Below are 12,151 nucleotides of genomic sequence, written 5' to 3'. Positions count from 1 at the left end.
CTGCTGCAGCAATCTCTCCTGATTGATGAGCTTGGGGCTCTGATTCAATCTGGGGCCCTTAGAAGAGATCCAGGCCCTTGTTAGTTTGTATGAGTATAAATAAAATTGTTCCTGGGCTTATCCAGCCCCACAGGAAGGCTAAGCTCTAGGGAGATCTGTGAGTTCTGGGAGAGTCCCTTAGGTTGAGGTTTCCTTATGTGAAAATTTTTACTGAAAAGTTATGGGGTGCTTTTCACACATGATTGCACTTTACTATTTACAAGGAGCCTATGGGAAAGGTACTGTAAGGCCACTTTTACAGACAGTAAAACTGAGGCTTAGAGAGGCTAATCACCTGCCCAGAGATATACAGTAATATGGTTTGGCTCTGTGTCCCTACCCAAATCTCATCTCAAATTATAATCCGCACATGTAGAGGGAGGGTCCTGGTGGGAGGGGGGATCATGGGGGCAGTTTCCCCACTCCCCTTTCTCTCTCCGGCCACCATAATTGTAAGTTTCCTGAGGCCTCTCCAGCCATACGGAACTGTGAGTCAATTAAACCTCTTTTCTTTATAAATTACTTAGTCTCAGGTAGTTTTTTATAGCAGTGTGAGAACAGACTTATACATACAGTTAAGTAACTGGAAAAACCTGGAGTCCAACTCAGGAACTCTGACGCAAAAGCCCATGCTCTTCAATACACTGAGACTGTACCCAGAACAGACATTGTGCAGGATCAACATTTTAATCCAAAGTTTTTTCTTTGTTTTGTAATCAGCAGTATCAAGGCTGAAGCATGCTTCTCACTGTCTCCAGTCTGACATTGAAAAGCTAAAAGTACTTTGCCTATAAGAATTTTTACAAAGCATGAGAAATTGTGGCTTCCTTCTAGAATTTTCAAAAGTGGTTCACATTCAACCACCAAGTTTGTGAAGCTTGAGTTGAGAATGAAATCTCACAAACCTCTGAAGTCTTTCATTTTGACTATTTATAAGGATAGTTCCAATCCAGGCTGAGCATTGTGATTTTCTGGCAATTTTCAGGCAGCAGTGGCCAATGTCAAGGTGACTTTACCAATGCCCGACACAGAAAAAGTATGTCATGATCAGTATCCAGCAAATAGTTTATAAATGATTCCAAATGGTGATTTGCACAGAACACACTGAGCTTTTTTTTTTTTTTTTTTCCTGCTGATAACTCAGGATGGAGGCTTAAGGTAAAAGAATACACGTTAGTGGTAAAAGACTCTTGTTTCTCACTTTTTCCTTCTACCCTGAAGGAAGACCAAGGAATTTGAGTGTAGACTGAATTGAACTTTTCTATTTTAGAAGCTGACCTATCAGCACCATAATAATTACCCACCAATATTGGAGTCAGTTGCAGAGGAAGTGTTCGTGCAATTATTGGGGCATTCCTGGTAGTAAGATACACAGGGAACACAATTCAGTTTACCCCTCTGGGCCCTCTCCCAGTTGGCAAAGTTTCAGGCCAAGACTTTGATTCTGGACCCCTTGCTACTCACAAATTCCCTTTTATGCATTCTCTGTTCTACTTGGACTTGGCTATCTCTCCCAGAGATTATAATCTCTGTTTTTAACAACTTAGCTTCTGGCTGACATTTGACCAACCAGGAATATGTTCCTCTCACCACCTGTCCAGTTGTGCTCTTTTTACAACAAGGCCTAGTAGAATGAGTGCATGAGATCCAGCCAAGCAACCCCATGCAACATTTGCCATCCCCAACACAAAGAGCCATTCATGAGTCACTACTTCATATCGATAGCTCATGTCAAACCCTCTTGCCCTATTTAGATTGTAAATTCCACGATGGTAAGGAACCTGGATTTCTCTTCTTTGCAACCCTAAAAGACATGTGGGTAAACAGAACATATTTACAAAGACTCATAGAACTTTAAGTTGGTTTAAAATAAAACAGAAATTTAAAGATGGGTAGTGAGGTGTCAGAGAAGTCTGTTCCTGAGATCATAGAAATTTTGATTTGCCAGGACTAATTTCAGCCCCTAAATTCTACTTGGATCCACCTTCAAATCTCCATTTCCCCCAAACTTCCTAGCCCCTACTCTAAACTATAGCCACTACTGTCAGTAGTCACAGCCCCATTTTCTGAGGCAGATATTTGCCTGAGGGGATCTTGATTTAATACACCAATTGTGGGAAACAGAATATACTAATAATGGTTAAAACGCATGCAGTCTTACTCTGAATGGTACACTTATTTTAAGCATTTTACTTATATCAACTCAGTTATCCTTATGAGAATCATATAACATAGCCACTAGAAGTATACCACCCTCCCTATTTTATAATGTGGTAGCCTTAGTAAGTTGGTTGCAAATTATTGCTACTCCTCCTCCTATTGAGAAGTGATATTTATGTCTCCTCCTCTAAAACTGGGAAAGCTCTGTGACTATTTAGACTAATAGCATATTGTACAAGTGACACTGCCAGTTACCTAGCCCAGGCTATATAAAACTGGCACCCTCTACTTCCTGCCTCTGGAACTACTCTCTCTGGAAGCCCTGAGCCTCTATAAATAGAGCCCATCTATTCTGCTGGAGAAACCACAAGGAGAATCCCAGAGAATACATAGAGAGGGAAAAGGGCCCTGCTGAGTCCCATCTTCCCAGTTAACCCAGCAAAGCACAGGGTATGTGAATAAAGCCGGACCCTCCAGGCAAAGTCAGCCACTGAGTGAACACAATCATCTCTCTAGGCAGCGCAGAAGAATTGCCTTGCTGAACCGTGCCCAAATTTCTGTCTCACAGAATTTTGAGATCTAATGACATAATTTTTTACACCACCAAGTTATGGGAAAGTTTGTTACATAGCAATAGTTAACTAGAACTTACATGACTTGTCTGGGGTCATGTAAGCTAATATGAGGATGAACAAAGTTTTAAACCCAGCTAATCTAGCTCCAAGTACATGCACTGAATCACTATGCTATAGCCTTACTACCGAAAAATACGACAAATTTGGCCAAAGCACGCTGATCACCGTGGAGGAAACACTTTCCTCAAGCTAAGCTGTCTTCCATTGTTAAATGACTCTAAAGTAGGTAATAAAGCCTGTCTGGTTTTCGGATGTATTCAGTAAATATTTACTGAGCACCTATGGAGTACCAGGCCTTTACTTGAGAATTATCACTCACACACCTGCTTTCTCAATGCATATCTTAAATTTTTAAAAATTCAATAGAGTACCTAGAGCTATCCTTCTCAATGTAGGATCAAGACCTGATGCTTGGGCATGATTGCTATGAGTAAATTAACATCATCCAGGTTATTCACAGATAGTTCTACACTCTTACCTGTAACAAAATGGAATCAGAAAGATCAAAGCACCAATTACTTCTAAGAGGCTATAACACTAGACAGACATACCAACTCAAAAACTACTTGTTCACATTCACACACAGTTAAGAGCAGCACTGAAAGCACTTTACAGGTTTCCTTTGATCTGAAATCAACACTAACTCAGGTTGACCAGAAAAGAACTCCTGAAAGGATGTTTCCTTTGCTTATGCTTTAAGAAAGAACTAGAGGATTTTTGAACAGACAGGTTTTTATACTGGTGGACTCACATGCTTATTTTCTTTGTCCTAGAGGAGTCTCATTTTAGGAAAACTTTGCTTTAACAATGTTATTATATTTAGCAAAAGAGGACAGAACAGTGGTATCATTTGGAAAATGTTCTATTTATGATTTCACATATAGATAAAAACGTGAATAATGGGCCTGGTGAATATGAAATCCAGTCTTCCCTACCTTTTTTTCCCCACTCACTTCTGAAGTATCTCCCAGAGATCAGAACTTTATGAATCCTCCTCATCTAAGAAAAGTAGTGGGGTCACATAGGCATATTAATGCTTCCAGGACTGACCTTCCTTACCTGCAGTCTCTAGAGTCTGGGAATTGTCCTAAACCTTGAATAGAATCCAATAGTTGTTGGGTCCCCATTCCTAAGATAGGTTTAATGTGATCAACAGAATGGAATGTGTTTAAGACCAGACTAGCCTTGAAGATGAGGCTTTTAAGTTTTTAATGGAGCACAGGGCAGAGTTCTGATGACTAGTGGTCAAGAACAAAAAAGATTTCCAAAACCCTTGGCACAAAGTTATTTCCTCTAGTTAGTCTTTCAAAAAATCCAGGGCTTTTTAAATCCCTTATCCCAGTCTAATCAATTCTTATAGGCTATTGGCTTTTCTCCAAGAGGATGTACTTACCCTTAAAACCAAAGAGTCTCAACAGGTTTATAACTCATTTTTGCAGACTTGGTAGAAGTAAAAGGAAAAGTATGTAGATGTAGTTCGATTATTACCGGACTTAAAGAAACACACGCCAGGGAGAGGCTGTTGGAGAAGGCATTCCCAGTTGTTCACCTCCTCTAAAATGGCTATAGCTTCTATAATGTTCAGAGTTATCATCACTAGCAAGATCTTGGACCCTACTTTTCTTCTAAAGCTCTGACTTTCTTAGTTTGCGGAAAGAGTTTAAGAACTTACCCAATTTATTCCCATGTATGTATGTGCTACAGGAGGGAAAGCCAAAAACCCAATAATTACTACGGCTTGGTTCCCGAATCCCTGTGTAACATTAAATCATCTCAAGGTCAGTGAAAATTTGGCCTTAAAAAGAACTACAGGACCAGCCATTCCTATGAAGAAAAAGCCATTTGCTTCTCTGCTTCTCACAGAGTTAGCAGAATACATTCTGACAGAAACAAAACAAGTCTGCCAAGACCTGTGCAGACAGAACTATCCTTTCACCAACAATAAACAGATCTGCTCTTGAGCTAGAGAGAGTCATAATAGAAATATATATTGCCTTTTATCTTCTTTTTAGTGAGTAGAGCAAGGTGTCAGGAGTTATTGGTTTAATATCAGTAGAGAATAGCTATTTTTTTTCTCATGAGCATGTGTGTAGGTATGCATGTAATAGCATGTGTGATGGTAACAGTACTATGCTAACCAGGTTTTTAGAAGCCTTTTGAAAACCATAAAATTGCCCTTATGACATTGTCAGCATATATAACTTCAAATTGTTACTATGGAGCCATGTAAAGAGCTGTCTGGATACTTCTGCTCAAGGAAAAGGAAAAAGGAAGGCAACACATAATACACTTACCATTACCTAGCTCACATACATTTAATTCTGAAAAATGGGAACACATAGGTGGTATAATTGATTATTGACTTTAAGTTAACAATGTCCATTGGAGTCAATGTAAAGGTGATGTTAAAGACACAATTGAGCTCCTGGATAATGTCTTAAAACTAAGAAGCAAACAGGACAAGTGCTAATCTACTGATTTTTCTATAAACACTAACTAGGATAGGGGTAAGTAATTGTCGCAGAAGTGATTGGAATGTCTTATGGTATGCCAGAGCATTTAAGGTTAATAATTCAGTTAACCTCCTACCCCCTACTAACTAGATTTATGAAATGCCAAGGGAGTCAGCAAAGTATTAAGCTTAGTTTGGATATAATTACTTTCAAGTGGAAAAAAATTGCCACAAACACAAGGACTTCCGGTATAGCCAAACTCAAACCTTCAAATTTTCTACTGTAATTAGTATCTCGATCAAATATAAAGAAAACAAAATAGGCACAAACCTGACACATGATTAATCAGGATTTGATAACAAACATAAAGACTGCATTTTACAAGGATTAGTTGCACTTCTAACTTTAACTGCCCTTGATTTAATGGTACCCATTGACCTCAATAATGAACGATTCATGTTATAGCAAAGCCATCTGGAGAATGTGAATGAAATTGAACTAGGATATAGCTTTTCATATGATAACAAATTTTCCTTCCCCTCCTTTCCCTTTCTGTTATTTGAAAAGAAAAGGTAATAAAATTAAAGGAGAGAGTATTTCATACTGAAAGTGTAGTCCATTGCTCATTTTGAATAACAGCTTTACTATTTCAGTGATAAATACAATAAGAATAACAACCCAGGAGTGCCACAGACTTTTATGACTTGTTTAGCAATGACTTCCCCTTTCTCTTCTGCTGGGTCTCATTACTATGAGTATCTGCGGGCATCCTTCTTACATAGTAATTCAAACTCTTTAGCTACATAAAACAATGACCATGATAACAATGTTTCAAACATAAAAATACAGACGCAATTAATACTTGGAAAAAGGCCTACCTGAATGCTGGCTGTAGAGCGATTCTTACGGGTTGTGGTAGTCGCCATTGTAGTAGTGGTTTCCATGACAGTAGTAGACATTTCTGGTGGCATGGAGGTCGTCTGTGTTGTTCCCAAAATTGATGGGACTTCTCCAACCAGCCGAACGCTTCCATTGATTTTAATATTGGGGTTGTTCTCAGCCGCCATGTTCAGTACTTTCAAACCATCATAATAGAGCCCAGAGAGTTGGCCTTGGAAGAGGCGTCCTTTGTCCTTTCCACCAATGGCTATTTGCGCCTGAGTGTTGAAGATGGTTAACTGCCGGCCTAGTGGGTTGGGTGGAGGAAACATTATTATTCTCATACGTTTTCCTTGTTTGCCTTACCTGGTCTGAATGGACCAAGCATCATAACAGGCTTCCCTGAGCGATTGAAGGGGAGGAAGAAATGGACAACAAAACCTCAGTACTGATGTTAGCAAGTAACATTTCATTATGGTTATCTCTTCCACTGTCTAGCTGAAAATCTTTGATAACTTGAACAATCAAGTCTCTATTCCTTCATAGTGAGGAAGAAGAAATCTTGGTTCAATGATAAGAAGTATTATGGTCTTCTTGGGTATATAATTGTGGATGACAGAAAGAAACACTCAAATCAGGTGATGACCAGAATAAATTATAGATACCTACTGCATTAATTTTTAAAGCTACGAAGTAAAATAATGAGAATGAAAAGAATTAAATATGGCCAAAAAAACTCAGTGAGGTGACTCAGAAAACTAAATTTAAAAACCAGGTCTGATAATTAAATTAGCTGAAATTAAATTTCAGTTAAGAGACTTGGATTAATTGCATACTTGTAAAAATGAACCTACTAGTCACCAAACATATCATTTCCTATAAATCTTCATAGGGCATAATATTCTATTTTCTGTTTAACAAAATCATGAGAGATAAATTCCTATCTCTATTAATTTGTTTTTAGGAGGATGGATTATGGTCCCACAACTAAATTATTCCCTCAGTATGAAATATAAGCATATTGGTAATGCTCCAGTCCTGGGGAAGTTGTCCTTCAGATTTAATACATTTTTTAAAGTGGATGGGTATTAATGAAGAAAGCAACACACAAAACTCCTTAAAATGATATAGAGGTGTGTTAATGAGTTGAAGAATATCAATAGTTCACTTTATTTCGAGTTCCCACTTTGACACCATTTATACTGCTCTGAAAAGTATCAAAATGAAAAATCATACCAGTATAGAGTTTAGAAGAATGAAACCCAACTAAAATACCTCCCAACTCTTTCTACTTACAAAACTCTCTCTCAAGTATGAGATTTTTTCCCCAAGAAAACTCAAAGAGCTTTTTAAAATTTATTGCAATTTATCAGAACAGCAACATGCTAAGGCCTTCTTTACTGTTATGTCTCCAGATTACTTCATTTTGCTTTTCCATATGAAGAAAGGAAAAAAGAAAGACTTATTAATGGAATTAAATATATGCCTTCTGAAGTTTTCTCCACTTAGTGATCAAACAATGCTCCACTCATTCTTAATCTAATCACCTGAATTACCTTAGCTAGAAATAACTAGAAACAATTTTGTTATTTATGGCTACTTAATAAAAAGTGTTTTTAACAAAATTATAAAGCTTTTTGCTTTATAATTTCCAATATGAATAGAGGGATATTGTCATGTTTGGGCTTTAAAAATCTACCACTATTACATGGTCTTCAAGGCTTCACAATGTTGACCTATCCTTGAATTCCTGGTGTATAATGTGAAATACCTTCTCAATGTATAACAATGAAAGAAATGGAAGTGGCAGAGAAGAGAATGCTCATCTGATCAGAGGATACTCCTTAGACAAGAGTTAATTCTGCTCACTGGGCGACTCGTAGTGCCCATTAATCAAGAATGATTTATAAATAATATCTCTTTGGAAGCTTTCAACACTGCAGTATGGTGAATTGGCCAGAGAACTTTGTTATAGTGAAAATGATCTATACTTTATAAAAATCTCCGGAACCTGAAAATGGGATCTGCTGGCCTTAATGATTACAGAATTACCCAGATCCCAAGGGTGCAATCAAAACAGATCTCATAGATTTTCATCATTTTCTCAGCAATTCATTTAGTGTGTTGTGCATATGCATCACTGTCTGTATTTTGTCCTCTGTCTTCTTCACACAAGACGCAGCAGAAAGTTTAATGCATAATAATACTAAGTAATGTGCTGGAGTTCATACCTCTTTACTGTTTATTGTTGAAGACAGTTTTTTGTTTTTGTTTTTGTTTTTTCCTGGAAGCCCTGAGCTTACTACAAAAGACATGAAATGATGGAAGGGGAAAATAAATTCTCCTTCAACCCCACAGTGGCATTTGAAGCAGCTTAACATAATGAATTAGAAATTAGAAGCAGCTGCCTAGTAGGAGATTTCTAGGAAAAAATTCAGCATCTTACATTAGACAGCCTAATGCCAAGAGATACTTTCCATGCACACAACTGCTGGCGAATCGTAATATTTATCCATCTCTTCATTTTGTATATAGTTCAGCACTGGTGATAAGTTAACAGTTATACTTGATTACAGGTAGAAAATCTTACATTCTAATATCCTTGAAAATACTTCACAATGATAACCTCTATAATAGTTCTCATCTTATTTCTCCAGTGGTGTTATTATGCCAATGCTTACAAATAAAAAGAGGATCAGAGAAAACTGAAATGCAAAGCTGAATTACACTGGCTAGAGATGATGAGTCTCCTTCATTCCAGTTGCCATCATTCACTCCACAAAGTGCTCTTTGCCTGTTCAAGACTGACCCAAGCATCAGGAAAGGCAAGGCAGGTTTCCTGGGCTACAAGATTTAAACTGCCCCTCTACTCCTGACTACAGCTACTTTCCCAGAGAGATCTGACTAATCACTTCTTGAGAATAAGACACTGGTGGAGTGAGACAGTAAAGGGGGTTGTCTATGTTTCAGTTTTTCATCTTGCCATAGGAAGTGTTTTTTTTTCTGTTTGCTTGTTTGTTTCATGGTCTGTTTCTGGCTAGATCTGCTTTTCTGCTGTAGTAAAACCCTCTCCTAGCTCCCTGTACCTTGGATTAGGTGGTTAATGGCAAAGCTAGCAATCAATAAAGGAACAGTAGGGCACTCTTAGTGTCCTGCCATCCCTTACTCTGATTAATTTATCTCTCAGATAAACAGGGGTTAGTGAATAACAGAAAAAACCATCACTATTCATTCCCTATGAAGAATGTGAAGAACTGACCAGTTTCTTTTTATCATTTGCCCAAGATTTCCCCAAATCAATGCAAGATCTCATTATTCTCATTATTTTCACTCATGGCTTATGATCAGATTTTTATAATAACTGACCATTATATGTACATAAAAACATACATATATACGTGCATATTTATGCATATATATCCTAATCTGATAACTATTTTATCTTTCTTAATGCAAAATTTGGTTATAACACCAGTACAGGAATTGTAGCAGGTTACTCTTTGTTTTAGATGCCCATCCTCTTGGAAGTCATTAATTATTACCTCATTTGGACATCAAGTTCACATACTGCTTAAATTAAATCTTTGCATGTCTCCAGTCAGTGTTGCACAAAGACTAATTAATTAAACCTCAGAACACCCTTGGGGAATAGGCAGTATTATTTTGCCTGTCCTCAGATGGGAAATCTGAGATATAGAGAGGTTAAGTGGATTGTCTAAGGTCAGAAAGTTAGTCAATAGTAGACAGAGCCAGAAAAGAGACTTGGGAATGCTATGACACAGCTCTCCTCCCCCGTGACAGAAATAACTCCAAAGAGGCATTCCAAATACTTCCAAACGTATCTGTCTAATCATCCATCTATCTTTACCCTTTATATTCATTGTCTTTACAAGTCTTTGGTATATTTTATTCCTTTTGAAGGGAAGGTTAGCTAGGCAGAGGAAGAGGTAAGACAATAGAATGAATAGATGTTACTCACCCAAATTACAACAAAAATTTTTTTTCAGCGAACAAAATGCAGAAGAGAAACTCACGGTTTGCAAATAATTCTTTTCAGTATTATATGCATATATAATCATACATATATTTAAGAAACTAGGATATCTTCCCCCGTCCCACCTCAACCACCCCTCCCCCCATCCCAACCCCTCAACTTGTATATTTGAAAGCATCCTTTTATGTGAAAGCCAACGGATAACAATTCTGTTGTAGGAAAAACTAAAAGCCTACTAATAACCTTATAATGGTTTATACAAATGAAAATGCCTGGCATGCTATTAAACTTAGACTTAAAAGGCAATGGAGTAAAATAAAATATTATTAACATAAAATTGAAAGAAACAAAAAAGTTTCTCAGGCACATGAGACTCAGACATGCATCTAGTTTGCTTTTCCTGTTTTAAGTGAGGCAATCATTGTCTTTAATGTTAAAGGGACTTTATGAGCTGATGATTACTAAACAAAATTATTTGCTTTTTAGAGTTATTCTTATTTTTAATTAGACCACATACATTAAAAACAGGGCAAACAGTTAAGACTCCGTGAGGATTTTCCACGTTTAAAGGTCTGAATGTCTTCCTCCAACTTAAAACTGTAGAAGTCCTTTGCTCTTTCAGTTGTATACTAAGTAATATACCTGGTTACTTCTTCTATATAACTCAATGAAATCTCTACAAATGTTAAGAGCTCCCTTAAGGTATTGGGACAGGAGTAGCTTATATTGGCTCAACAACAACAAAAAAGAATAAATATCTTCTTAGAGACTGTTTTTCATTGAAAGACAATGGTTTATTTCCTAACAGCTAGAAGCTACACAGGAAAATTCTAACATCAGTTATAACCGCTGCCCTCTTTTATTAACAGTGGTTGTTGTCTCCAGCAAATCAGAGACTGCTGTTTTGCCTTTCATGAACCTTTTCTTTTCCAACTCATTATGTTAACTTCTTACACTTTTGTTGCATAAAACATCAAATACACAAGGGTATCCACACAACCGAAGTGTAAAATAAGTTTGTTTTTGTTTTTAGTTTCAGTCAGCAACTAGGACACAATTGATCTCTTAGAAAACAATTTTGCCTCTGTAGGTTTTAAAGGCAAAATTCATCTTTTTCATTTTTTTCTTTAAGAACAAATGTTAAAAAAAAATGCTCCCCTTATAATATTTGTTTTAAGTAGTTTAAGTTACAAGAGTCAATCTATGGTTTTGTTTTTTTGTTTTTTGTTTGTTTGTTTTTTGTTTTGTTAACCATGCTACAAGCCAAAACAGCCTCCAGGTGTAAGTTTAAAAAGCATTTTTGGAATTTCTTTAGAAAGCTTTGGTGTAAAAGGTAATTTAAAACAAATTAATAAATAATGTCATGCAGTGGTTAAATTGCCATAATACATTTCTGTTTTAGAAGTTCCTGAAATTTCTTGTTTGTGTTTGTCATGCTGATAGCAGGCTAGAAGTTAGTCCCTTTAACTGTATTTTAATGGTAATGTATTATAGCATGATTTATCAACATATGGCAGGTGGAAGCTGACACAAATTATAATGAAAATTAAAACAGTCATTTATGCAGCAGGCGATTATCATTTAAGGAACATTTATTTGCAGGCTTTAAAAATGAGGGTTTAGGATCAAATGATTTTAAAATGAAAGTTTTAATGACAGTTACCTTTTTCCTGCAGCCACTCCTCTACAGGCCGATTATATTTGAAGGGGATTTTCTGTTTTACCATTTGGAAGCGTTCATTATCAGTGTTGCCTTTAAAGTTTAAAAAACAGCTTAAAGAACAATCTGAAAAGTCAATAAGTCATTAAAAAACATCCTAGGTTTTTTGGTTTGTTTTATGAAGTTTTTAGAGATAGATGTCAATTTATCTTTAGTAGAGGTGGAGTTGAAGTCACTCTGCCCTTGGTCGATAGGTTTTTAAAGGTCAGGTTAGTCTTAGCCATGCAGTACTCCATCATGTTTTGGAAAAGTGGCATGGAACAGGAATCCT

At 36.8% G+C, this 12,151-nt stretch overlaps 1 protein-coding gene across 44 annotated transcripts in view; it reads right to left on the bottom strand.

The window, feature by feature from the left end:
* Window positions 1–12,151, bottom strand: part of NRXN3 (neurexin 3) — a 1,691,350-nt gene that overhangs the window by 156,304 nt on the left and 1,522,895 nt on the right. For 22 of the 44 annotated variants that reach the window (XM_054529674.2, XM_024231183.3, XM_054529671.2 and 19 more), the window contains 2 exons: window positions 11,824–11,913; window positions 6,166–6,473 (listed from right to left, as the gene is read on the bottom strand). The exons of 5 other annotated variants lie outside the window; for them this stretch is intronic. In XM_054529674.2, coding sequence (XP_054385649.2) covers window positions 6,166–6,473; window positions 11,824–11,913 — 398 coding nt within the window. 44 annotated transcript variants of the gene reach the window in all.

The sequence above is a fragment of the Pongo abelii genome, chromosome 15, assembly GCF_028885655.2.
Source record: "Pongo abelii isolate AG06213 chromosome 15, NHGRI_mPonAbe1-v2.0_pri, whole genome shotgun sequence".
Taxonomy (NCBI): domain Eukaryota; kingdom Metazoa; phylum Chordata; class Mammalia; order Primates; family Hominidae; genus Pongo; species Pongo abelii.
Note: the sequence above shows the minus strand (reverse complement) of the source record. Positions and strands in the feature narration are given on the sequence as shown.